At 45.8% G+C, this 27,909-nt stretch overlaps 1 protein-coding gene and 1 long non-coding RNA gene across 2 annotated transcripts in view; one reads left to right on the top strand and one right to left on the bottom strand.

Annotated features, from left to right (window-relative positions):
* LOC135243276 (uncharacterized) overlaps positions 1–27,909 on the bottom strand; it is a 149,232-nt gene that overhangs the window by 16,189 nt on the left and 105,134 nt on the right. The window lies entirely within an intron of this gene.
* On the top strand, positions 351–26,896 carry LOC135243973 (microtubule-associated serine/threonine-protein kinase 1-like). Its single transcript, XM_064316133.1, has 27 exons — positions 351–1,584; positions 7,437–7,468; positions 12,205–12,293; positions 12,390–12,465; positions 13,068–13,140; positions 13,382–13,533; positions 13,740–13,815; positions 14,096–14,305; positions 14,601–14,702; positions 15,909–16,041; positions 16,456–16,523; positions 16,979–17,055; positions 17,628–17,836; positions 17,991–18,129; positions 18,785–18,917; positions 19,317–19,482; positions 19,770–19,871; positions 20,031–20,184; positions 20,339–20,368; positions 20,756–20,986; positions 21,506–21,732; positions 21,862–22,089; positions 22,303–22,532; positions 23,060–23,182; positions 23,289–23,425; positions 23,730–23,890; positions 24,183–26,896. Exons 1-27 carry the CDS (start codon positions 1,546–1,548, stop codon positions 25,715–25,717), a joined length of 4,932 nt encoding a protein of 1,643 aa, XP_064172203.1. The 5' UTR covers positions 351–1,545; the 3' UTR covers positions 25,718–26,896.

Here is a 27,909-nt window from a genome sequence, read left to right as displayed (position 1 = left end):
TAGAAACATGATTGGGAACCACTGGTCAATGTCTTGGATTAACCATTTGGACAGTGTGCTCATGTGAATATGTTTATGAAATTAATCAACAAATAAGACAAAATACATGTGCACACACACAATGCATGTGTGTGTGATTTCATACAAATACTTATTGTTTACTGGGACACAGTTGCAGCCTTCTACATGTGTATAGCCTTGCACTTGTTTGTCAGCATGAATACATATAGCTTCGATAGTGCCAGTAGGTCCCCTTCAGAAAAGACTTCAAGCTCATAATCGGCAGGAGAGATGGAGATATGGGTGCGGAAGGGTTAAAGTGACATCGCTGCTCGCCCTGTTTCGGGGAAGTGAGAGGCAGGCAGTGGATTTGAATGGAGGATGGTCTCAAGGGGAAATACGTTTCCTGCGTTAGGAAATAAAGCGAATGGAAATGTGTCCAGGATCGAAGATTAAAAACTAGTTTCTCCCCTCCACTGGATTGGCCGGAGTGGGAAACGACGCGTCAACATCTCAGCAGTCCATTCCGATCGAGGAAGCAATCGCTTTACATGACAAACGTGGATCTAAAAGCGACGTTTGCAGGAAAGCATCTAAATGTGGTTTCGTTTGTGTTCCTACTGTGAAACGCTGTAGCTTTGAATATTGCCCATATGTATCCCATATACCCTCTCTCTCTATCACGTGCAAAATATTCATGCACGTGTATCATACGTACATAGCAACAAGACGGCGAATTATGAGGAGGGAATTTAATGTCTGTAAACAACTGCACTTACGGAGGACGCAAGCCCAAATACCTTACAGCTGCGATCAATGGATTATGGAGTCATATTTCTGAGGATTTCCAACGCTTTAAATCTCCAAGTGTACGATGTCAAGACGTGGACGATGTCCAGACCCATGACTATTTCAACGATAATCTTAGTTTAAACTGCTTATTTTACATTGTGTGTTCTAGGAGCCTGGATCCACTGAACAGACTGAAGTCGCGGAAAATTAACAGAGCGAAGGAAGAGAATACGGTGGAAGACAAGAAATAAACGCAGCCACGTAGAGAGCAATGAGGATATTAAACAGAAAAGACTTGGTTAAATTTGACGCTATTTTCCATCTGTTCTAATGATGAAATCATCATAAGGAATGCGATATTTCTTTCTTGATTGTCTACCATTAATGATATTTAATCTGTTCTTACGGGGAATACGGACGAGCTGAAGCATTTTGACAACAGAGAATCTTTAACTGTTGGATTTTTTGTTGTTGATTTTTGACGATAATCAGTAGTTAAGTCCTCCAGTTATTATAGGGACGCACCTCCGGACTTGCCCTCTTAGCAGTATGTAATAGCTATGTGAAGTGTTCCTGGTATAGCTATGTGAAGTGTTCCCGGTTTGTTTTTTGGCTCAAGCTAAGCGTCGTACGCCCTGATCTCTCGAGAGACTCCGGGCTGCCGTGCACGCTGAGGAGACGCGCGCGGACGCATTTGACTCGGAGCCCAGCAGCTGGGGAGCCCTGCCGCAGGTGCTCGTCTGCGCTCGTGACATGGATGACTCGGGGATTATTCGTCGTAGGAGGCTGCAGGTGAGACGCTTTCAGATGACCACGTCCTGCCTAAATTAAGCTCTTTTAATGTTTTATGTTTTAGATTATTGTTATGAAACGGCAATCGGAGGGACTCAAATCCTTTTGAAATCTCACGGGTATGCTAATAAATGGATTTCAATTGCGGTTCGTGCCTTTATATTGAGGTCGCAAAATCAATGGTAAGAGCATTGCTTTTATCCTTAGTGTTTTAGGCCGTTGTCAAACGAGCACTACCCTTATTAGCATTATCATAGAAAAGTTTATTTTCTCCTAGGATGAATTGTACTGCGTTAGGTAGGTACAAGGTTTTGCATGATTCATCGTTTCAGAAATAGGAGGGAATCCCTCTGTATGGTACTGCGGGACTCCCCTTTATCTGTGGCGCGTGTCTAGGCGAGGTCCGAGCAAAGCCGGCTGACTGCAAAGAGAAACTGAGCCAGAACTGAGTGAGGTCGAGAGACCGCACGGTGGTTGAAAAAACAATTAGCTATAGCTACAATGTTCTCATATACGTGAACAGGATTTACCTGCACCATTCTACCAATTCTATAAATTACATTTTCTTATTAATTCTATTATTTCAGAGTACGCTTTGATTGGTCTCTCTCTCTCTCTCTCTCTAATGTGCAACTGGAGAACACATGAATGAGCGAGGAAATATTGATGTGTTCTTTGCCAGAACACAATTTTCTTTTTTGGAGAGGGGGGTGGTAATTATGGACCATTCATTTTCCATTTCCCACCTCCCGCCCACAGATGCTTTTGATTGGCTGGCTCCAGTAAGCTACCATTAAAGCAAGACCCTCTTTTGATGCCAGATGGTCAGACCCTGAGGGACCGTAGGAACACATCTCACAAGGTCCATCGTAGGTCCATCTCACAAGGCATCGCTTTACTAGGGTCTCAAATGGAAAGCGTGGGAGCTGTGTGTTTGTGGGCATGCGTGCATATTCCAGCATCTGAAGCACAGGCACATGCGATGATGGGATATTTCACTACTCTGTAAAGTGTTCAGTGGTAAATTAACACTGATAGAGTGAATTCTATTCAGAAGGAATATGTTCGATCCCGACTGGACTCGTATACACTGGTAAGAGCTGAAGTAACACTGAACATTTTACAGCACACTTTTAGCTTGCCTTGTGTCATTTCCCAACTATAACACAATTGGCTCCATTGTTAGTACCCTGAGCAAAATGCTCTGTGCTGTACCAGTTCTGCATTTATGTCAGTCCAGTAGGGACCACGTGTACTCTGTTAGGTTTAAACGCATTCGGTCACAGTCCGTTGTACGCTGAGAAGTTCTCTGCGTAGGATGGTCTGAAGTTGGCCGGGTCTCCTCGTTTTAACACTGCATCAGCGACCCCGCAGTATCTACTGGGCGCAGACAGATTTCGATTGATCACTGAGAGATGTGCTCTTCCTCCGATCCCTTGCTGCATGTTGTGTGGCTTGTGGTGTGGGAATGGATAGATGTGATTTTTGTCCTGTCTTTAATCTCGTTAATGTGGGGTTTCTGATTTTCAGACCCTAAATGTATCGAGCAGAAGCAGAGGGCTTGGGTATGTCATGTCATATGCTGGGTGGCAGTGTAGTATAATGGTTAAGGAACTGGTTTTGTAACCTAAAGGTCACAGGTTAGATTCCTGGGTAGGACGCTGCTGTTGTACCCTTGAGCAAGGTACTTAATCTGCTTCGGTTTATATCTAGCCATATAAATGGACGCAAGGTAAACGCTATGCAAATGTTGGATAAGTGCGTCTGCTAAATGCCTGTAATGTCATGCAATGTCATCCACTGAATATGCACATCAAGAGCTTTTGTACTGTTTGTAGCAGTCCATAGCAGGAGAGAACATTCAGCGATAAAGCCAAATATTAATTAATCTGGGGCCTGAAAAGTGAGTTTTTCCTAATGAGACAGGAAAGAAGTCTAGAGAAATCGTCTAGAGACAATCTAGAGAAATGTTTATGCTTCTGGACTGCCTGTGGGTGTGCGGGACCCAGCTGGATCGTCGGGTGGGTCAGGAACAGGCGTTCCGGTTGATTGTTCAGCTGTTGTAGCACAGCAGTCCTTGGGTACAGCCAGGCTCATTGTTCGATGAGCAGCAGACAGGCAGGCAGACAGGCCAGAGTGGTGAGGTGCAGCTCCGTCGATGATCTGAGGTGATTGAAAGCGCCCAGACGGGTGGCGACATTGTTTCACCGTTGCCATGGTAGCCAGGGCAAAAAATGATGCTGTCCCGGGCGCGGAGCCCAGCTAATTAATTACACTGCTGGCATGCGTGACATCATTCCTCCGCTAATGGCTATGTCGTCTGTCATCTAAACGATGCTCATGTGTCAGAATATTACTCATGTCCGTCTGCTCCAGCGACGACTGGGGGGTCCCATCTGATTATTGCTGCCTTTTTGCAGAGGGGGTCACAGCCAGGAAGCAGTTTTGGGGTAAGCTAATTAACACCCAAGTACTTCCCATGGGACTGTGATGACATAGAGGCATAGAGACTCTGGGCTCAAAACACCGAAACTGATCCTAGAATAGTCTCTCACAATGATTGAGATTACGATTAAAATGTAGGGTTTCTGACACTGGATAAGCATGGACTGTTTTCTTAGAATGGTTGGGGTAGGACGTGGTTTTAGGAAACTGATGATCCTAGATCAGTGGATATCTTATCCCACACAGCACTTGGCATTGCACAGCTTTTCACAGAGAATGACAATGCAGGTTGCTCAGGTTTGAATGGGAGCATTCAGAAAGATGTTTGCTTCCAGTATGAGCGCATTCACGCTCAGCGCAGACAATAGCCTTTTGGCTGACAAAGGCAAGCACGTGACTGGAGACACGTGCAGGCCTGCAAAAGTGTGTCAGCGGGAGGCAGAAACGAGGCCTTGCATTTCGGCTGCACACTCGCTCTCTGCTTCTCTCCCTATCCTTCCCTCCTCCCTCTCTCTCTCCTCCGGTCACTCCCTTTTTCTCTCTCTCCCTCTATCCCTCCTTCCTCTCTCTCTCTCTCTCTCACTCACTCTCCCTGGAGTCTTTTGTGTGGGCGTGGATGTGAGTGTGCACAGGCCGTTAAAACACAGAGCCAGTGACACATGTGGCACTTTTTTAGCAGGTACTGTAGAATGTGTGTTCTTTGTGTGATGATCGAGGAATGTTGGGGATGGTTTCCTTGCCACCACCCCACCCCCCACGCCCCCGGCCATCTGTTGTCGGGAAAGCCAGGAGGGGGAGATGGCAGCCATAAAAACATAAGAATATAAAGCAATGATGAGAACAGGCCATTCGTCCTATCTAGACTCATCATTTAGAGGCGGTCCAGATTCAGCACTGTGTCAAGCCTGGAATGAAAGCCACAAGCTGGATACTCTAGACGATATCATATTTCCATACAAACTGTTGACTAAGGCCCACCCTCCCTGGCTGACACTATGGTCAATTATACACCACTCACATGCTATCTAATTACTATACAGACCCTATGGTACCTGTCACTGATATAAACTATTTGCGAATGGAGAGTGTATTCAGCCACTGATCTCTAAGCTCGAATCTAGACGTTAAATAGCACTTGGGCCTTAAATAGCTCAAGCCCTTGGCTGTCTGATGCTGTGCCAGTAGGATGACATTATGGGCAGCAGAGAGAAGGTGGCACAAAACCAGTTACCAGTTTCCTCTCTGCATTTCAATTCTGTTGAGCTTCTAAGGTTAAATTTTTATCAAACTAAAATGCAAAATTCCAGAGCTAAAGGAAAGCCGCGTTTTATCTTCAAAAGATCATCAGACCCTCCACACCTACCGCACCTGACCTTTCTGCTACCCCTGCACATCTGGCCTTTCTCAGAAACACAGCGTATCAGCCTGCTGGTCGTCACTGATTGGTCAGTCTTCCAGAACTGTCCCAGAAATCCTCAAATAATGTGATGCACAGCTGCTGTTGGGGCTTGGCAGGTATTTTGAATGTTTAAAAAAAACTATTTCAAACAGATGCTTTTAGGAATGTGTGACTCACACAACACTGTGACTACCCCAAATAGCACAACACTCCTTTCACAAAGAAGCACATTACCAAACACATTAGGTTTTTTTCTGAGACAATACCACAATAGGACAGCGAGGTGGCTTGCCTTTTGCTGAGTTAATTGTGTCCCCATGGAAACGTTCATCAGTTTGTGAAGTGTTTTTTGGGGTGAACCACTGCTGTACAGCACAAGGAAAATATTGGCTCGCATCGGGTGATGAATGCCATTATAGCTCACATCATTGCATTTCCTCAAATTACCACGTGACAGTGTTGTTAATATACCAATCAGCACATTCTCAATGTGCAATCTAAGTATACATATCTACTTATACATTAAAATGAATACAGATTAATTTGAATTCAGCCCTGACGGAGTTGAAATGAATCTGTATTGTTAAAAGTACTCAGTACTTGTGCTGTATATGAGCAGTGTCTGTGTATGTATGCTGTAGCCGGTTTTAAATTACATGTATGATATACAGTGCCATGAAAAAACCCCTTCCTGACTTCCTCTTAATTCATATTTGCCACACTGAATAGTTTCAGATCTTTAGACAAAATGTAATATTAGACAAAGGGAATTAAATAAAATAATAGTTTTTAAAAAAAAATGTGTTTTGTGTTCACTCAGGTTCTCTTTGTCTAATATTACGTTTTGTCCTAAAGGCCTGAAACCATTCATTGTGCCAAATATGCAGTAAAGAGGAAATCAGGAACTGTAGGCAACTTGTGCTGTATCTCTGATCATTCTTTGGTGTGGACAGGCCTGTTCATCTGAATTTGAGTTTGAGAGAGAGTTCAGGCCTGTTCATCTGAATTTGAGAGAGTTCAGGCCTGTTCATCTGAATTTCAGTTTGAGTGAGAGTTCAGGCCAGTTCATCTGAATTTGAGAGTGTTCAGGCCTGTTCATCTGAATTTCAGTTTGAGTGAGAGTTCAGGCCTGTTCATTTGAATTTGAGAGTGTTCAGGCCTGTAACATTTGAATTATAATTTGGGGGAGAGGCTGCTGGCACGGTATGGGAGAGGATGAGCAAGCAGCTCCGTTTGGCTCTCCTCCCATCTCTTTGAACACTATCCAGCTCTTGCAGGCTGAGTTGGCCGGGTGCTCCTGTTCTCAATGCTTCCTTTGGAGGAGTTTTTGTTGTCGTTCCAGCTCGCCCCTCCTTGCCCGCCCGTCAGGGGTTTGAATGAGGAGGCGATGGGGAGGGGGTTGGGCCGCAGATGTCTCGCTCTACCCTGCTGGGAGAGAGGGAGAGAAAGACTAAAAAGATCTGGCACTATCTTCCGCACTTGGCTCAGATGTGGAATGTGACTATCCCATCAATGGCCTGCAGGGGCTGCCAAGAGCTCCCCTAAAGGCAGCTGATGGAACTGCATGGTTACTGGTTTCTTCTCTTTTCAAAGGAAGATCATGTGGATCCCTGTGTGAAACCTACTGTGCAAACTGAATATGAATGCGCAAAGAGTGTGGGCCTGTAAAGTTCAGTGAATATAAAATTGCTTTGTAATAATTTAGCAGACATAAGTGCGTAAGTACATAAGTGTATTCAAATTGATTAATAAGAAAGGAAAAGTCTATTAACAAACATGGCTAGTACCTGAGTAAGGGAATGTGCCTGAAGGATTCTAGAATGTTCTATATGGGCCATGAGCTGGCATGTGCTTCAGTTGCTGGCTGGGACCAGGTATAGGATTATTGTTTTGTATTTGTGGGGTGGAGCTTCACGATTGGGCCCTCTGTTAGTACCCTAAAAACCAATCTGATTTATCTCTCTCTCTCTCTATCTCTCTCTCTCTCTCTCTCTGTCTTTTTTTTCAGAAGGATCTTCCCCTTCCCCGCAAAAGCAGCAGGTGAGTGCATTTTCTTGTTTGCTGTCCAACAGCACTTCTGTGAGTTTCTCTGAGAATGAAAGTTAGCTTCAGGGAAAGGATTTGTGTGGACCCAACAAGCATTTATCAATCGTTGGTCTCAATCTCAGACAGCAAACCCTTGCCTCAGGAGGCTAATCCGTCATTGTCCCTGTCACTGAAGGCTTGTGTCCATGCGTGTGTTCATTCATGTAAATTAGGTACAGCATTGGTACATACTACCAAGATAGGAGTTGTTGCAGCTTTTCACATGTTGGAAGCATTCAGTTTTCAAGAAAATGGTGAAAAGTAATTGGAGGTAAGACTGCACATGCAAAAGTAAGCGATTAGCAGTCCACTGTCTCCTCAGCTCTGAAACAAAACAGTCATTTCGCATTTCATCATTTACTTGTTCCAAGCGCTTATGTGAGGTCATCATAGAAACGATGGAGCGTGTCTTTGAAAAGGCAAGCTTCAATAGCTGCTTTTAGAAGGGAGGCCAGATAATTTTTGCTCTTCCCTATGGCCAGCGACTATGTGCTGTTGTTGGTGCCTGAATACCTCCTTCACTCTCTTTGTGTTTACTGCTGCTGCCTGCACTCACTCACTTGTGGAGTCCACTTGGAAAGATAATGTCTCAGATGTCAAAACAGCAAAATGTCTCCCCCATCAGGGGTGCCCACAGACCTGTCACCCACAGCAGGGGTCTGTGTGTACCCCAGCTGCTGTTTAGTGCTCTCTCTCTCTCTCTCTCTCTCTCACTCATGTTGTCTCTCTTTCACTTTCGCTCTCTCGCTCTCACTTGCTCTCTCTCTCTCTCCTGCTCACCCTATTCTCTCCACTCCCTCTCTACCTTCACCATCTCCCTCTCTCTCTGTGCAATTTCCAAATGTACAATATGTAAGTTTGTGAATATTAACGTATTGTAGTATTCATATTCATGAGGAATATTCGACTTCACTGAAGTTGAAGAAGAATGCGGGGATGGAATTGTCATAAATTTCATAAAGTCAATTTGCGAATACATATAAAGGCATTAAGAATTAATTTCAGATAAAATATGCAGTCTGGCCTGTGTGTAAAATGTGATTTTTAAACCACTCTGTTAGACACCCGACTGAGGAATGAGATGGGATTACAATGCGGCCTCTGCTGTCAGTACTCCCACTGCCCCAGGCTAGACACTCTACCCCCCCTATCCTCCTCCTTCAGCCAACCACCCTCTCTCTTCCTCTTTTTCTTTCTATCTTTTTCTTTTTCTCTCTGCTCTCCTCCTTAAAAGAACCATGCGCAGCCTACATTTCACTCTCTGTTTCTCAGTAGGCTTCCACACGTACACACATGCACGCACACACACACACATCCATGTATGCATGCTCACAAGATTGGGGTTAAATACATAATTTCTACCCTTTGAACCTTTTGTTTGAATGTCATGTTTTTTAACCCAGCTACGTTACCAGCTATTAGCTCTCCCTCCCCCTCTCTCATTCTATATCTCTCTCTTACTTAAGTCTTCAGAACCATGGACAGCAACAGTCCGACTTATAACTAATGCACAGCTGAGGTGGTCTTGCTCATTGCCAGGCCCAATTTGCTGTTCCATTAGTTGAAGTTCTACTGGAATGTATCTCTGTTGCTGGGCCTCTGGTGGTGGGATTGGGATAAGGGTGGGGTTTGTTGATTAAGATTCAGATTGTGGCTGTAATTTGGTTAGGGATTGTGAGTGCTGCAGGTGTGTGAAGCCTGTGGTTGTGGGGAGATATCCTGCAGTCAGTTGCACACTGACCAACTACACGAGCCATTATGGATGGGCAACTCAATGGCACATCACATTCAAAAACTGAGAGTCACTGTCTCACTCTGCAAAAAGCTCATTAGCACGCACAGTCACGTCCACACACTGAGAGAGCTATATTTAAAGAGAGAGAGAGTCCCTTTCACACACAGTCTCAGCCACACACTTAAGTCACATTCACCCACAGGATTCACATTCACAGACATCATATCACACTTTTAAGCATTATTTCTGTCTTGTTTTTTTGACAAGAGCAGAAGGGTGAGAGAAGCAAGTCTTTTCTGATTATTTATCCACAGATATGCTGGTGCACAGAAAACACCGGAATGTTTTCGACACCAATTCTGCCCAGAGGGAGATGTAGAGGTTGTGTTCTGATCCTCCAATTTCAAAGGGCGTAGAAAAATAGACCAGTGTAAATTCATTCATGAGTGTCCATTGTGTCAGCCTGTTTTGGACTGTTCTCATTGGAATCCCTTTGTTCTGTGAATTTAAAGTTATACTAATTAAGATCAGTCCAGAATATTAAATTATTAAAATTGTTATTTTTCTGCATTTTGAAGGGAAGCCAGGGGCAGCTCTTTGGAGAATAATCTGCAGTTTACATTTGAATGATAATTTTACATGCATATTTGATGTCTGACATTAATTAGAAATTTTCAAAGTAAAATTATTTTTTAAATTTCCCTAATTTTAGTTTAAAAACATAACTAATTACAATCTACTAACTAATCTACTCTGCAAGAACAGCTACTGCTGTCCCTTTCATTGAAATGCATTCTGTTGTTCAATTATAGCTGTTGATTGCGCAATTAATGCTCCACAGTTTGTTTCTTGGGTGTGAATTAGTTTCTAATTTTAAGGTGAAAACAAAATCTAGCACACCGTGCATCTCTCCAGAACCAAGGATGCACACCCCTGATGTTGGCCCAATTTATTTAAAATAATTTATTTGAAATAATAAAATATGAAGTCAGTTTGTTTTGGGGTTACGAGTCAAAAAGAGTTCATGTGTTTGTCAGAGTGTGAGACTGCATTGTATGTGTGTGTGTGTGCTTCTTCCTGATTTTGAAATACCCCATTTGTAATTGTAGACGCATTTCATCAATATATATATATATATATTCTCCTACATTTGCATTTTTGGGAAATGCTTGGCAGGTTCTATCATCTTGCAATCTTTAAAAAAATAATTAAATCCTTGCCTTTCTCTGATTGGTTGTAGACTTTTTGCTGCATCATTTCCACTTCCTGTCCTGTATCCATGTCCTTGTTCTGCTATTCTTATGATACGAGTCCTGATTTATGTCCTGTGATATTGAGTCCGCTAGTCCGCTAAGACTGTCAAGTAGAGAAAGGAAAATGAAAAATCGTAGAAACTTACCTTTATGGAAGCTTATTTTACGTGTGCTCCTGTGCATTCAGCCAGTTGCCATCACTGAGTTTTATTAATCCGTTCATGCATGAATTATTACTAAACAGAGCAATATTTTTTTAGTAATTAGTTTTTTTTTTACTTCTAAGGACATGTGAAAGGATGTTGAAAATGTCTTGGCTCCATGAAAAGGCCACACATGCAGATTGCAACTCTTAATGCATGATGTCCACTAGAGTGGACAGAAGGTTTTTTTGTTTAAAACTTAGAATGCTCCTTGCATCATACCTAACAATAATTTTTTTTTCACATGCTCTGTTTTCTAGGAATAGAAGGCTTTCACAGTTATACCAGAAGTACTTTGAACGTTTTCACCTCAATCCACCATTTTGACCTTCAATTTATCAAAACTAGAAAAGCCAATCAAATGTAGCGATATGGAGCATATCACAGTTTAGGCAAAGGTCCAAAGAATCTGCCATCAAGCAGTTGAAGATCAGAAATGTTTTTGACTAGGTTAAAATAGACTTTGAAAGCTCTATTCACTGCTGTGGACACCATGCATGAAAAGGTTCATTCAGAAGAAACTGCAGCAGTCTTCCAGAGTGATTTTATCCAAACAATTGGAATTGCAGGGGAAACATGCAGAGATGTGCAATGGTACAGTCACCTTACAGTCATACATTGAATGGAGTTACTCTGTATACCAAGGTACAAAATAAGTGAATATAGCAAGTCTGCATGAGAGAGGGCTTTTGTCGTGAATGCTGTGTGACAGTTTGGTGATGGTAATTGTGAAATTGCGCAGTCACTGCTGTCAGAGTAAGTGGAGTCTCTCTCTAGCTCCCCCTCTCTTTCCCCCTTTCTCTCTCTCTCTCTCTCTGTCTTTCCCTCTCTCGGCACTCTGTTAGTCATTTAAAAGCCACCTGATCTTTCCTTCCTTTCCTTTCTTTCTTTGCTGTCTCTCTTTCTCTTTGTGTGAGACACAGTGTGAGTGAGACGCAGTGATCTCATCACATCGTTGCTCTTATCTCACACCATGTGGTATGGAGTCAGGCTCTACACTGAAACAGACACACACACACATACATACAAACACATACATGCTCCTTTGCATGTACAGACCAGCTGGAACACACACACCAGCATAGATACACAGACATATACATGCATATTCATACACTGGAGCAGACACCAGATACACACGCACAAACTGACACGTACATTACATTCACACACACATTTGCACCTTTGCACAAATACACACACAAACAATTATTCTGGCGTGCACAGGCACGCACAAATGTACACTCACATATTTAATCACATACTCACAACCATGTACTGGCTAAGGTACAGACACACACAGACCTGCACGCACATACACACTGCATTCATATTTTCCCTCTTACTTTCACTTGTTTAGTACTTGGAAAAACTAGTACCGCTAGATTAATAAATATGAATAATGTGATGGTAGATATTTTGGTAGAAGTGTTGTGAATATTTCATTACTCATTACTGTGTATCATTAAAATCTTGAGTGTTTTTTTTTTTTGCCAATAGTTGCCGTGCAAGCAACAGGAAGAGCCTCATCCTGACCAGCACCTCCCCCACACTGCCCCGCCCACATTCGCCCATCCCAGGTCACATTGGTGGGTACTGTGTATCTCAAAAAACAGCTGTGGACTGGCGCACCTCTGGCGAAGGAGCACCTCTCACCTCTCATTCCCCTCTCTCCATGCCTTTAGGGAGCAGCCCCATGGACAGCCCCCGAAACTTCTCCCCCAGCGCCCCCACGCACTTCTCCTTCGCCTCCTCCAGGAGGTAAGGCTGCACCCTAAAAGGACGAAGGCCCGTGCTCAATTGATGGCCCTCTCTTCACTCACAAAGGCTCCTGCGGGGACACAGCACCTCCGTGAAATTCCTGTTTATCAGGCCTATTTTAATGTCTCTGCTATTCGTGGAGTTCCCTTTAATGTAATCTCACAGTGTCGCCTTGTCTCTTTAAGCTGTGGAGGATTGCTGCTGCGATGGCTCTATGTATTGTGTCCACCTCACAATGGAAAAATCCAGTGAGAATATAATTAAAGAATCTAATTTCTATTAGTTCAACAGTATTTCCCTCAGCTTTAATGACTGTCTCTTTAACTCGGTCTATCTGGATATTTATCTTTTGACTATAAATGTAAATTTATATGGATTGTATGATATTGTATAAAACATGTTTGGATTTTAGGTGAGTATGGGTTGGATTTGGGTTCAGTGATTTTTGTTTATGTTGTAGGAATAGGTGAGCAAGCACTAAGACAGTAAAATGTCTAGGGAGGGGACCCCTGCTGGATGAGAATAGTTGAAAGAGTGATGATTCCTCCGCTCCAACAGAGGGCGCCACTTGGGGTTAATCTGCTGCATTCTCCCCCCTGCAGAGCAGATGGGAGGCGATGGTCTCTGGCCTCACTGCCTTCCTCAGGATACGGGACCAACACACCAAGCTCGACGGTATGTACGGCAGCAAAGTCTCCTGCTTCGGCTTTTTCTGCCAAATCGTCTGAATTTTCACTGATTTCACACTGACTTCACCTCTCCTCTTTCAACCTTTACTCCTCCTCCTCCTCCCTCTGCCCTTTGTCTTTCCATCTATCTCCTCATCCCTCACTCTCTCCCCTCTCTTGTTTTCCCTCACTTCTCCTTGCCTTCCCTTTGTTGGCTCTACCCCCCCACCCCCCCACCATACACACAGTCCTCTAGCTCCTCCCAGGAGCAGCTGCCCTACCAGCCCACCATGGATGAGCTGCACTTCCTCTCCAAGCATTTCGGCAGCACGGAGAGCATCGCCGACGATGAAGGGGGACGCAGCTCGCCCCATTTGCGCGCCCGGTCCCGTAGCCTGAGGTGGCCGCCTCCTACAACGTGCCGCCTCTGTTCCCAATAATAAGCTCCTGTTTGATTAGTCAGTCAGGGATTATACATATTATACATACATGTGTAGGGTGGCTGAGTAGGGGATTCACCTCTTAAGCAACTTAAGCTGTCACTGAAAGGGTGTGCAATTGATCCTAACGCCCCCCCTCTCTCACACACCCTGTTCCCCCCTGCAGCCCGGGACGATCACCCTCCTGTTACGACAACGAGATTGTCATGATGAACCACGTGTACCAGGAACGCTTCCCAAAGGTCAGACCCCCAGTGCACATGCACACACACACACACACAGATACACACATAAATATATGCACACATACATACTCACACACAAATGTGTACATGTACACAAACTTGGACACACACGCATAATTGCATACGCAGACACGCACAGATACTTGCTCAAAGATTCACTCACATATACACATGGACATATAGACAGGCACACACACACACACAAGCACACACACAGTCTCTGCCCGTCTTGGTGACTGTAGCTTGGGCCCATCCGGTCCCCGCCCTTGTCCCTCAGGCCACGGCGCAGATGGAGGAGCGGCTGATGGAGTTCATCCGGCGCCACGCCCCAGAGACCACGCTGCCGCTGGCCGATGGGGTCCTCAGCTTCATTCACCACCAGATCACCGAGCTGGCCCGGGACTGCCTGACTAAGGCCCGGGATGCTGTCATCACCTCTGTCTACTTCCTGGAGCTGCAGGAGAACCTGGAGAAGCTCCTGCACAATGTGAGTCATCCATAACTCCAACTGTCACTAGAACATGCCCTGTGAATTGTGATGTCATAATGACACAAATTGACAACGGTGATTTAACAGAGAACTTGCCTGTCGGTGACACCTGGCTGCATCTCACTGCTCTGGCTTGACTGATTTGGTCTTGGGCTGCTCTATCTTATTTTTCTGTTTTGATTGAGTTGACCTGGACCTGCTGCGTATTGATGTTCTAGTCTGAGGTTCTCTCTCTCTCTCTCTTTGTCTCTCCTTGTCTCTCTCTCTAATTCTTTTCCTGTCTTTTTCTCAGGCATTTGAGCGGTCAGAGAGCTCTGAGGTGGCCTTTATCACTGAGCTGGTGAAAAAACTCCTCTTCATCATCTCTCGCCCAGCCAGGCTCTTGGAGTGCCTGGTGAGTCATACTACTACCGTTTCAACTGCTACTATACACCTGAGGTTACTACTGTACCATTATTACCATTGCTAATACTGTAGTACTGCTGCTACTACACTTCTGTTACTATGATACCACCAATTCTAATGTTATTAGTATACTGTATATACCCCTTCTACTTCTGCTACTACTATTGGTTCTACTGCTCTGGCTACTCAGTTCAAACCACTCAGATCACAGTAATGCCAAAAAGTCCAGAAAACACTCATGAATACACAAACCTCATCACTGAAAAAAAGCAGATAGAGATTACTTCTCTTATTTTTCACTGCTTCTCTTTCTGCAGAATTTCCCTCCACCAGATGAGGTTTTTAAGATTATCCAATATTCAGAATCAAATTGCATGCCTTCATTTGAAATAAAAAAACAAACATTTTACTTCCATAAAATGAACAATGAGCTATTTAACAGTTTAATTTGCATTTAGATTGAGGGTCACTTTATGTTAGGTAGAGTGTCTAAGTTCACCCAATCTCCAGCAAATTTCTAATGATTTTTTGAAAGTTCCCTTGCTTTAAAGTTTTCCTTACCTTAAAAGCAATTTAGATGACAGCCAGTGGTACTGGGTTGCAGTCTGTCTCACGTGGCAAGGCTAACATTTTCACCTTGCTCTCTGGCTATATGACAGAGAAAAGTTAGGAACTTGGAAAAATTTGGAACCTCACTCTCTTTCTGACAGTAGGTAACTTTTAATTTGTGTTTTGAAATTGGGTGAACATTGGATTTGCTCTGGAGACCCATCAATTTAATAAATATATATATTTTTGTCAGCCTGGCATTCTCCATTTCTGTCGGATAGATTTTGTGGGTTTAAATGGAGTTGAGGGGCTGCAGGGTGGCACATCCTGTAAGGCACTGTTTAAGAGCTTGGATAGACCCCACAGTCTGCTATTGAATCTGAATTGTGCCATTGTAGGCTGTGGCTGACAACCCCACAGGAAAACTTAATTAAATGTAGCATAGCCTAAGGATAGAGAGGGATTCAGACAGCAAATTGCAGAGCTTGCAGTGTTGAGGACACTTATTGAATATGATTAGGCATTCTATATTGAGAGAAATAATGACTTTAAAAAATACAGAGCTGAATATTTGGTCAGTCACTAGAATCTGTGGCTTGTGCTTGTGCAGCCATGTGTCACGGTGAATGTTGTCCCCCTCTAACAGGAGTTTAACCCAGAGGAGTTCTACCACCTGCTGGAGGCGGCAGAGGACCACGCCAAGGAGGGACACCTGATGAAGACGGACATCCCCAGATACATCTTCAGCCAACTGGGTCTGACCAGACACCCGCTGGAGGGTGAGCCTGCTGCACACTTTTTAAAATGTATTTGACCTTTATTTAACAAGGAAATCCCACTCAGATATAGAATATCTTTTACAGCTAAGTGCTGGCCAACATCCCACCAGGAAGTTTTTTATTTTATTTACCTCTGCGTGCTTTTTGGGGTTTCAGGCTTTTTTGCCCAGTTTTCCTTCTGTTACTCAGGAAAGTGTCTTTGTGACATTTCTCTGTAACGAGCACTATACAAATAAAATTGATTTGATTTGATGAATAAATAAATACCAAAAGTATACAATGAGAGACACAAGAGAAAAAGAATAACAATTCATATAGAGCAATGGGGTAGGCCTTTTAAGATGTGCGTGGGTACGTGTTGTAAGTTTTTATTTATTTTTTTTTTTTTGCTTTTTTGTGTTCTCGTGCCTCCAGAAATGGTGAATCTGGACAGCTATGACAGCGAGGGATCCCACACTCCTGAGACGGACGATTCCGCAGAGGTGAGGACCCCGTTCCTTCCCCAAAAATTCCCCCCGACCCGTATTAGGACAGCCCATCCCGTCGGATGCAGATCTGTGGAGTCATTCGCCGCTTACGGCTTATTCCAAGCCTGCTGTGGCTGTTCCCAGCCCTGCCTCTCAACTGCTGCTCTGTGCAGCTAAACCTACGATTAGCCCCCTGGGCAAGAGAGCAAAGGACCGTAATCATACTCTTATTGCTTCTGCAGGGGTGCTGTTACAGTCTGTGAGGGACGCCCATTTAATGCAGTATCACAGATTAAAACCCTTCCTGCCTTTCAGAAATAGGACAGAGTCAGCTAAACTCCATGTCCGCTGCTCTTGGAGGTCCAGCTGATTGATCAGAGCGAAGAACGGATGCCTGGGAATGCGCTTCACAGTGCTTTTTTAAAGCGGTCTCGTCGAGTCGGTTTACGCTCTCGCGTTTATTACGACAGGGCAAGATCAAAGCCATGAAGCCACCGAGCGAGAACGACTTTCAGACCATCAAGCTGATCAGCAACGGGGCGTATGGGTGAGCCTGGGGACTGGGGGGCGCGTACCGGTCTGGTACCCAAGGCATAGCATTGCCAGAGCAATTGTGTACATAAAAGTGTTATATAAAATGATGTTCACATGTCACTCATCTTCTCAAAGTAGACTGATAGGAGTTGTTCTCTGAAGCTTGGTTTGACATGACCTCCACCCTCAGTCTGACCCCACTAAGAGGTGTACATTAATTACATTACATTACATTACAGGCATTTAGCAGACGCTCTTATCCAGAGCGACTTACACAACTTTTTACTTTACATTGTATCCATTTATACAGCTGGATATATACTGAAGCAATGCAGGTTAAGTACCTTGCTCAAGGGTACAACGGCAGTGTCCTTACCCAGGAATCGAACCTGCGACCTTTCGGTTACAAGCGCAGTTCCTTACCCACTGTGCCACACTCCGTCCATGTGTATTATACATTAGTTTGGAGGTCATTTAGGCGTAACCAGCGCCCGGGTCCTGTCACCGCCTCCTCCCTGAATTGTACTGTGGGTCACCTCCCGTCGCGCGTCCCTGTCTGTGTGTGAACCCTGTCCCACCCGCCAGCGCGGTGTACCTGGTCCGGCACCTGGAGACTCGCCAGCGCTTCGCCATGAAGAAGATCAACAAGCAGAACCTGATCCTGCGCAACCAGATCCAGCAGGCCTTCGTGGAGCGCGACATCCTCACCTTCGCCGAGAACCCCTTCGTGGTCAGCATGTTCTGCTCCTTCGAGACCCGCAGGCACCTCTGCATGGTCATGGAGTATGTGGAGGGTGAGAGGTGGGGCTTGGGGAAAGGGGGCGAGTCTTCATGTTGTGTGGGTGGAGCTTGGTGAGAATATAGAATCCATATTGTTTATTTTTTTGGACAAGAATTTGAGGACAAATGTTAACCAATTCGATGCCGTAACCGTAATCTCTTTGGCAGGAGGGGACTGCGCCACTCTGCTGAAGAATATCGGGGCGCTGCCGGTGGAGCTCGCGCGCATGTACTTTGCTGAAACCGTGCTGGCTCTGGAGTATATACACAACTACGGCATCGTGCACCGCGACCTGAAGCCTGACAAGTAAGATGTCTCCCTCTGCTGGCTAGTAATATGAAATGCAGGGAATATCAGCAACAAGACTGTGACAAATGTAGATAGAATTCATGTTCAAGGACTGTAAATAGTACCTCAGACATATAAAGTACAATGTACTCTAATTTGCTTGTATCTTCTCTATGCAGTCCTATGGTAGCTGAAAACTTTTAACTAAATTAAAAGTTTTCAAATGCACATTCTTCCTTCGTAGTAGAAGGCAGCAAAATACAATAGTTGCTCATGCAATCAGAATAAAACAGGATATTTTTGAAGCTGACATGCATTCATTCTTGTGGAAAGAGAGCAATATAGCATTAGATGTGGTTAAGTAGCCATCCATTTAGCTAATGCACAGTGGCTGCCTATTGATCAGCTAATGGCTGGCTATTGTTATCGAACATCAGCCATATGGTACAGCAGTTATCTGACCATTTGCCAGTTTGTGGGACTTTGTAGAAGTTCAGAATGTAAAGTAAATCAGAAATGCATAGTCTGCAGAATGTCTGTGCTGATTATATTTGATGCTGTACAAAATATCTACTATACCATTCTGTGATCTACTCTACTAAAGGTGAATATGAATTAGTATCTCCACGCATCGTTACAACATCAAAGTGAGCTTCTCTCTCTTGTCCCACAGTCTGCTGATCACCTCCATGGGACACATCAAGCTGACGGATTTTGGGCTGTCCAAGATGGGCTTGATGAGCCTGACCACCAACCTGTATGAGGGCCACATTGAGAAGGACACCCGTGAGTTCCTGGACAAACAGGTAAGGCGCTACTCCACGCCTCTGAACATTCCCTTCTCCAGGAGGAACATTTCTCTGGTTTCCAGGATGCAGGACATTCCCTTGAATGTTATTTTTAAGTGACAAGGAATGCTGCAAGAACTGTCTTATAATGTTATTCAGGTTTTTACTGTATGTCAGTTAAAACATTTGAACTTGTATTATGCTGTCAGTTCTTTACACTGTATTTTAAGTTTTATTGTTAGTATGACACTTACATAAATGTCTTTATTTGGTGCATTTCATACAGTGCACTCAAAGCACTTTCCAAGTAAAGGCAATGGAAAGTATAAATAAAGTTATTATTTTCAAACATTCATTGTGTTCAGTAAATGTGCAAACAAAAGTAAATGATGTGAGTGCAATGCGTGGGGTCCTCAGGTGTGTGGCACACCGGAGTACATCGCTCCGGAGGTGATCCTGCGGCAGGGCTACGGCAAGCCGGTGGACTGGTGGGCCATGGGGGTCATCCTGTACGAGTTCCTGCTGGGCTGCGTGCCCTTCTTTGGAGACACGCCCGAGGAGCTCTTCGGACAGGTCATCACAGGTGAGGCATGCTGGAATGTGCATGAAAGATGAGCTGGGTGACCTGTAGATAAAATGAATCTGTATGTAATGGTAAACCATAGAGTTGCTGGCTTGAATGCACATTAAACTATAGGTGGTGAAGACTGAGGGTCAGTGGAAACTGAGGGGTTTGTATCTTTGTGCTTCATTTATGAGCTTGTGATGATCTGAATACTCCTGTTCAGTCTCCCTCTACTTTCTCTTCCTCTAGTCTTACCCTGTCTCTGTGTTACTGGTGTTTACCTGTGCTGTCCCTCCTGTCCGCAGACGACATTGTCTGGCCAGAGGGTGAGGAGGCACTTCCTGCTGATGCTCAGAGCCTGATATCTGCCCTCTTAGAGACCAACCCCCTTCTGCGGCTGGGCACAGGTCAGTGCTCACCTGCAACAGGCCAGCTCACAATAGTTTATGAGCTATCATGGTTTTTGCACCCCAAAAACAGCCTTTTTTCGATGCATCTTCATGACCAAGTGTTATCCTTTCTTGGGATTTTTTAACAAGCAGGCTTTTTGTTCCTCCTGCCACTAGGTGGTGCTGTTGAAGTGAAGCAGCACTCTTTCTTCACTGAGCTGGACTGGAACAGCCTACTGAGGCAGAAAGCTGAGTTTGTTCCTCAGCTGGAGTCTGAGGAGGACACAAGCTACTTTGACAGTGAGTCTGTCCCGACAGCTTCCTCTGTCTAGAAAGAAGGAAATCCAGTTTCTATCTCACGTTCTCTCTCTCTCTCTCTCTCTCTCTCTCTCTCTCTCTCTCTCTCATCCACCACACACCTCTCTCTCTCCCCATACTCTTTACAACACCCCAAACACACCTTCCCTTCTCTCCTCTCCTCGCAGCAGTCGGCGCCTATCCCCAAATAAACTATCGTATGCATTGAGCAACAATGATGATGGCCGGTGGAGATCCGCAAGTCTCTCCCCGTGCCTGCCCTGTACCTTGAGCAAGGTCCTACCGCATCCCCCAAATCCAATGCAAAAAATTTCCAAGTTCTCTAACCCTTTATGCATTGGAGCTATTAATAAATGCACTGTAGACATACTGCCCTTCAGTTGGGAGTTATATTTTATTTCTTCCCTCTTCACTCACCTTCAACATTTGGTTCCATAGCATTATCCACCTCCTCCACTCAAGACCTGGCTCTTTTTTGGTTTATGGGTGCAAAACAAATAGGGAAGAGCATTTGGAATGAAAAAGGAGAGAGGAATAACAGGCCTCAGAGTGAAACAGTTCAGGTTAACAACTTTTGTTTGAAGGCACAGCAGCAACGTCCAACCTGGGATTCAAACCCGAAACCCCATTTCCATTTGGTTTCTGGCGCTGCAGGTCTACAGCAGCATGGAGCACCTGTCCCAGCTGGAGCAGAAGCCCCCCTCCTTGGCCAGGCGGGACCCCAAGGGCCAAGTGGAGGAACGGGCAGCCAAACGGGAGAGCCTGGGGAGCCTCACCCTGCGGGACAAGAGCTGGAGGACTGGCTCTCCGGAGCTGTGAGTCTGAAAATACATCACGCAGACACCAAAAAGCCTAAATAACGCTGCCAATACTGCCATAACATAAAGCCAGCCTGTTACCAATGTCATTACATTATCAAAATGCATGCAGTGACAATTCAGTAGTTGATCCTGTACCTTTGGTCATAAGCTGCCATATGCTGTCATGACTGGTTATGAAAAGTTTTATGTCATGCTTATGACAGTGTTATGTAGACTCTATGGTATTTGGCTAAATTATTGCTAAAAACGTCTCCCGTGAGACAGGGGCAGACATGTGATGATTTATTATTATCAGTTTGTAAGGTGTGCTGCAGCACTGGATAGAGCAATGGGCTCTGCAGATGTTCTTTTTGTTTCGCTTCTCTGCCTTCAGTCACATTCAGTTTCATGGGAACTTGACTATTCCAGCAATGAACAAATGATCTTTGAAAATTGTACCTGAGAGTGCCTGAAAGCTATCATCTGGGTAAGGTGTTCAGTGGCACTCCCTGTGATGTCGGCTGTTGTTCTCAGGGGAGCCCGCAGGAAGCGGCTGTCCTATTCCGAATCCTCGTTCGCGGACAGCGACCCCAACTCCCCGCTGGGCGCCCGGCGACGGTTCTCCGCCCTGATGGATGTGCAGCGCTTCACCTCTCCACTGGAGGGTGAGGTTGAGCCTCAAGTCAAGGCCAGAGGTTGGTCCTTCAGCCAGGTGGAGGTGAAGGCTGCCCTGCAAGAGGGAGATGGTACTGCAGCCTCAGGTGAGGGCGGGGGGGGGGGTCTGGCTTCTACTAGAATAATTGAAAAGGGTTTGAACAAGATGATCATGAGATGCATTGCTATCCCACAGGCCCTCACAATCCTAAATCTGCTCCTCCTCAACATTACAGACAAGCTGCCCAGACCAAGCGAGACACCCAGTGGGGCAACAGTTCCCCCTCCAGTTGCTGTGAGAGGGGACTTGGACCCCCAGGGGTCCCGTCCCACTGGCAGCCTGGCCATGCGGTGGACGCGACACCAGCAGTTGCCAGGAGACGGGGAGAGGCGTGGCTTGCGACCCGTGACTAAGGTCACCAAGTCCGCCTCGGCGACCGCGCTGTCCGTCATCATCCCTGCAGGTGCGGCATGTCACCACCAGAGGGAGACTGTTATTCTTGCACGAGCGAGCTAAAATCCAGTTTTCTCTCCTGTGCCATTTTATATTTAGGGGGCCTGGCAGCAACGGTGCCAAATTTCTTCCACATGCGTACCACCTGATCCTGAACAAATTTGCTCAAAGAACCCATAAAGTCTGCCATGTTGGATTTCTTTCTCTCTCTATTTCACTGCAGTAGAGCAGCATGGGAGCTCTCCATTGGTCAGTCCCTTGTCTCCGCGCTCCTTCTCCTCCGACCCCTCTTCGCGTGACTCCTCCCCCAGCCGTGACTACAGCCCGGCGGTCAGCGTGCCGAGGTCCCCCATCACCATCCACCGCTCTGGCAAGGCCTACGGCTTCACCCTGCGAGCCATCCGCGTCTACATGGGAGACAGCCACGTCTACAGCGTGCACCACATCGTATGGGTGAGAGAGAGAAAGAAAACATGCATGCACACGCGTGTACAACAGTGCTCACGTACACATGCATACATGCGCACACAGCTGCATGACTACTGCTATAGTGAGGTTACATCCATTCTCACTGGTCTCAGAATGTTATTGGCTAGGCCTGGCACCATTAGTCATATTAATCAGGTGAATTCGCTTATGCTTCTCCTGCAGTTCTCTCTGGATAAGACAATCTGTTAATCAAAAATAATGTAATGTAATATAATTGAATGTGGACACATACACAAACACGGGAACACACTTAAATACAGGCACATTTGCACTCATGCGCATATAGATACACATAAAGAAGGATGCACACATATGCATTCACTATCAAGTACACACACGGACACACACACACATATATATGCACATGCATGCATGTAAAAAGAATCTACTAGTGCAAGCTATTTTAATGAGATGAAGCAGTCTTTATAAACCTGTCTGATGTCAATGTTCGCTATACCCCCGTGTTTAACACTACTTTCGACAAATGACAGCACGTGGAGGAAGGAGGCCCTGCACAAGAGGCGGGGCTCTGTGCTGGTGACCTCATCACCCATGTGAACGGAGAGTCCGTGCACGGATTGGTCCACACAGAAGTTGTGGAGCTCATTCTGAAGGTGAGGAAAGCAAAGAAATGAAAGAGTTTTGAGGATTCGGGCTTTTAGGTTTTCTTGGCCAATAAACCAAATTGTGAACACTTGTGAATGCCGTGCCCCCCTTCAGAGCGGCAACAGGGTGACGGTGACCACCACGCCCTTCGAGAACACCTCCATCAAGATCGGCCCGGCGCGCAAAGCCAGCTACAAGTCCAAGATGGCGCGGCGCAGCAGGAAGACGCCAGCCAAGGAGGGACAGGAGAGGTAGGACTGCTCCTGCAGATGACGTTACAGACATTACTGTGGTCATGTTCTGGTATTTTCCGCACTCCAAAGGCCATGGTGCCAAACTGGCTAAATGTGTTCATTTTGAAGCCAGCACACAAAGAAATTACCTTTAAAAAAATGCTAATAAAGAGAGACTAGTGTGTCAAATCAGGAGATATTTTAGTATGGTAGTTGCTCTCAAGCGGTTTTGTGAGTGAACTATTTATACACTGTGGTAACTCTCTTCCATTCTTCCTTTTCCCTCCCTCTCTCCTTTTTCTCTCCTTCTCTCCCCTCACAGTAAGAAGCGCGGCTCTTTATTCCGCAAGATGACCAGGCAGAGCAACCTGCTGCACACCAGCCGCAGCCTCTCCTCCCTGCAGCGCTCCCTCTCCTCCGGGGACAGCCTTCCCACCTCCCCCACCCAGGGCTACCGCCCCGCCCCAGACTCCACCCATTTAGGTGAGCTCTGCCCTCAGAACCTTCAACACCACCCCTTCAAAGCCCCCAATCATTCCAACATTCAATCAATCACTCAATCAATCAATCTTTATCGCATAGATCAAAAAGGTTATTTGCCCTTTTAAAGATAATACGGCTGAAAATGGTGGGATGCAAAGAACTGTATCCTAGGATCTCTAGTTAACGGTAAACTTCGCCCAGAATTATAGAAATGTAAATGTATGTGTGTGTGTGTATGTGTGTGTGTGTGTGTGTGTGTGTGTGTGTTTGTGTGCATCTCTTCTATTCTCAGATTCTCTGTCCCAGAGCGCCCCTACTGGCCCCCTGGTGTCACAGCACATGCGGCCCAGCTCCCTGCATGGTCTCTCCCCAAAACTACACCGCCAATACCGATCTGCCCGCTGCAAATCCGCCGGCAACATCCCCCTGTCCCCGCTGGCACATACCCCCTCACCTGTCAGCTCCCCCCAGGCACCACCCCCTCCCCTGGCCCCTTCCCCAGCAGTGGGTGGCCCTAAGCTCCACCCCTCTCCGCCCCCAGTGCCTAGGGCCCGCCCCAAGAGTGCCGAGCCGTCGCGTTCCCCGCTGCTCCGGCGCGTGCAGTCGGCCGAGAGGGTGGACAAGGAAAGGAAGGGGGCGGGGGCAGCCGGCGGGGGCGGCGCTGCCATGGCGAGCGCCGTCCGCAAGCACGCCGAGTTCCGCAGGGATTCCTTCCACTGCGAGACGGGCCTGCAGAGCCTGCAGGAGACGGAGGCGGAGAGCACCGCGCCGTCCGAGCTCGCTCCCGTCGCCGATGGAACGAAAGGGGGCGGAGAGACAGGCATGCTGCAGCCACCCACAAGGAGACTGGGGAGGCAGGAGTCCCCCCTTAGCCAGGAGGCACTGCTGTTGGTGAGGAGGGAGGGCCCCCTGGGGGTGATGGGGCAGGGCAGGGGCAGGGCCGATGCGCTGTCGCTCGTGACACACACACCCCCCACGGTACCAGCGAGCAGCACTCACAGTGGCCTGCAAGGCATGGACCAGAAGCCCCCAGGCAGGGACCCCCCAGCTCAGAAACAACCTCCAGCACCTGCAGAGTCAAAGCCCTCCTCGTCACTGGCCACCCCTACCTCTGCTGACCCGATGTCTGGACAGATATCCATGTCTGTGGGCCAGCCTCCAGAAAGGTGTCCTCCAGTCTCAAGCGTGGGTTGCGACCCAAAGACCCCAGAGCCGCCGCCCAGGAACCGGAGGCACCAGGGGGTCCAGACAGAAGCCGGGATAGCCAGCCAGAAGCAGGAGAGGGGCGAGCAAGACGGGCTGCTGCAGGAGGAAAGGGACAGGAAGGCAGAGTTAGGGCAGAGGAGGCAGGGCCAGGAAAAAGCCACAGTGATGTCAGAGGGGACTCTAGGGACAGAGATGGGGAAAGGCACCCAAAAGGGAAGAATAGGCAGAACTCCAGCAGCAGGGGCAGAGAAACCCAGCCTTACTGGCCCTCCCCCATCAGGTCCCACCACTGAGAACACGCGTCTCCTGGAGGCAGTGGATGAACACGCCCCTGGCCCCTCCCACTCTCCAACTGCCATCTCCCCTGGCAACGGAAAGTTGCAAGCCACTACCCCAGCAGACAAGGCTGGATTTGTGAAACAACTCACTGGTGTCGCCAAGGACATGCTGGGGCCGCCCAAGGCCGGAGCTCAGGAGGGGGCCAAGGGGAAGGACAGCCACAAGGCGGTGGAGGAGAAGCAGGGATACTCAGCAGGAAAGCCAGAGGCTTCTTCTGGCCCCACCTGCTCAATTCAGCCACATAAGAAGGACCTCCAAGATTCTTCCAAATTCCAGTCATGAGATCTGATTTAATGAGAGGGGTGGGTTGGGAATTGGGCGGGGGGTTATTGTATGTTCAGGAACTGTACAAGTTCAAAAAAATTCCATCCATCCAGGTGAAGATGACTGAAGAACTAGAATAATTTCTTTATACATGTGTGTATGTGTGTGTGTGTGCGTGTGTGTGTGCATGTGTGTGCCTGCTGATCAAAATAAGTTAAAATAAACTGTAAAAGTCATCTAATCAATGGCTTTTCCATTCTGTATATTAACTTTGTACTTGTGTGCATATATTGACTTGCAATTGCTTTGAGTCTTGGTTAGCTGCGCTAGTCTAACCTTAGCCTTGGTAAGCAATATAGGAACAGTCGCCAGGATAAAGCCAATGAATATAGCTGAGGAGGAGCTTCTCACTGGAAATAGGGAGGCATGAGACCATTGGAGAGATTTTTGTGAAAATAGTGCAATTCCAGCTCTGCGCATAGCTTGAGGATTTAAATCCCGGCAAGCTAGCTGTGGCTCTGTACACAGACGGTGTTGTCCTTTCCACAAATACCAAAGCATAGATCAAACTATGGCTCTGACTGTAGCTAGGCAGACCAAGGGACTGTACAACGTCACCCATAATTCTGAGGCGTTTTTCCTTGTGAAGTGTCACCACTGAACAAGGTTTAAAAAATAAGATCAAACGATCAAAGTGTCCATCAGGAAAAACTGGCTTCAGATCCTAAATGATTTTTATACTTTTTTGTTTTAATGCAGTTTGTCTTTTGGAGTAAATTGGATCGCTGTATAAAACATTATGTATTGTGTGCTAAGATGGGGTAAAATAGTTAATTTCTCTTTTTGTACTGGTGTCCATTCCTGGATGTATATAGGTCCATACTTCTTTCACTGTTTGGCTCTTCCCTTTGCAGCATTGTTGGTTGCCATTTTACATATGGACTTTCTCAGTTATATCACTATGCAGTCATTTCAAGTCACTGCTTGAATGTTTGTTTGTTATTTATTTGAGTACATAATTGTGACTGGATATGAAAGATGGAGATGCATGAAGTGCACTGAGTGGAAAAAGAATGAAAATAAAAGAACTGCTGTACTTGAAAAAACCTAGGCCCTGTCCATTGTATGTGACAGATTGTCTTCAAAAAACAGTATGTTGCTACTGTAAAATAAAATCCCAATAGGCAAACACCTTCATTTGACTAGTGATATTTGGACAACTTGATTGATGTCTGATGTAATACTGTGAAAATTGTGGGATTGCTACAAATTTCAATAGTTTGCGGAAGCTGACATTATTTTTTTTTTTCTTAAATCAGCACCGTCTATTTTAAATAACCTAGCAGTCCCTCTGCTTTATTCTGTTGTCTCCTGGATATAGTTATACATCATGTGTTTCAGATACCAATACATATTGGACGGAGGACGGAGTGTGGCACAGTGGGTAAGGAACTGCGCTTGTAACCGAAAGGTCGCAGGTTCGATTCCCGGATAAGGACACTGCCGTTGTACCCTTGAGCAAGGTACTTAACCTGCATTGCTTCAGTATATATCCAGCTGTATAAATGGATACAATGTAAAGTGCTATGTAAAAAGTTGTGTAAGTCGCTCTGGATAAGAGCGTCTGCTAAATGCCTGTAATGTAATATTGACAGAGTCTTCATCTCTGACTGGAGGCCCTCTGTAGAAATGTGTGGTTGCTCACCCCATTATAAACCTGCAGACCAGACGAGGCTTAACATCTACAAGTCAACAGCACAGGGTGGGCAGCCATCTCTGAAATATGTGCAGGGTAAATGTTGGCCCCAACATGAGAAGGGAGAGAAAACTAAAGCCTCATCTTATTGAAACTGCAAAAATTAAGTTTCCATTGGAGTTAGTGTTGGTGGGGCAATAGGAGACAGTCTTCATATTACATTACGTAGGACTTTAGTACTCCAAAGAGTTTTATTTAAGGACACAAAGAGCAGACGTGCTTCTTATATAGATAATTAGAGCATTGGTAATTTTACACAACTTCTATTCACATAATTTTTTGTATTTATACAGTGTACCCATTGTTTGTACCTCATCTGATTAAGGAGACCTAAGTCTAAATGTTCTCCCATTGTAACAACATAATATGAACAAAAGAAGTGATTTCACTTGATAAGTAAAATTGTATGATTGTATGAAAAACTATGATTAAAAATGAAGAACAAGTTATTATT

This window comes from Anguilla rostrata, chromosome 17 (assembly GCF_018555375.3).
Source record: "Anguilla rostrata isolate EN2019 chromosome 17, ASM1855537v3, whole genome shotgun sequence".
Taxonomy (NCBI): domain Eukaryota; kingdom Metazoa; phylum Chordata; class Actinopteri; order Anguilliformes; family Anguillidae; genus Anguilla; species Anguilla rostrata.
The sequence above is the reverse complement of the archived record's forward strand: the minus strand, read 5'-3'. Positions and strand labels throughout refer to the sequence as shown.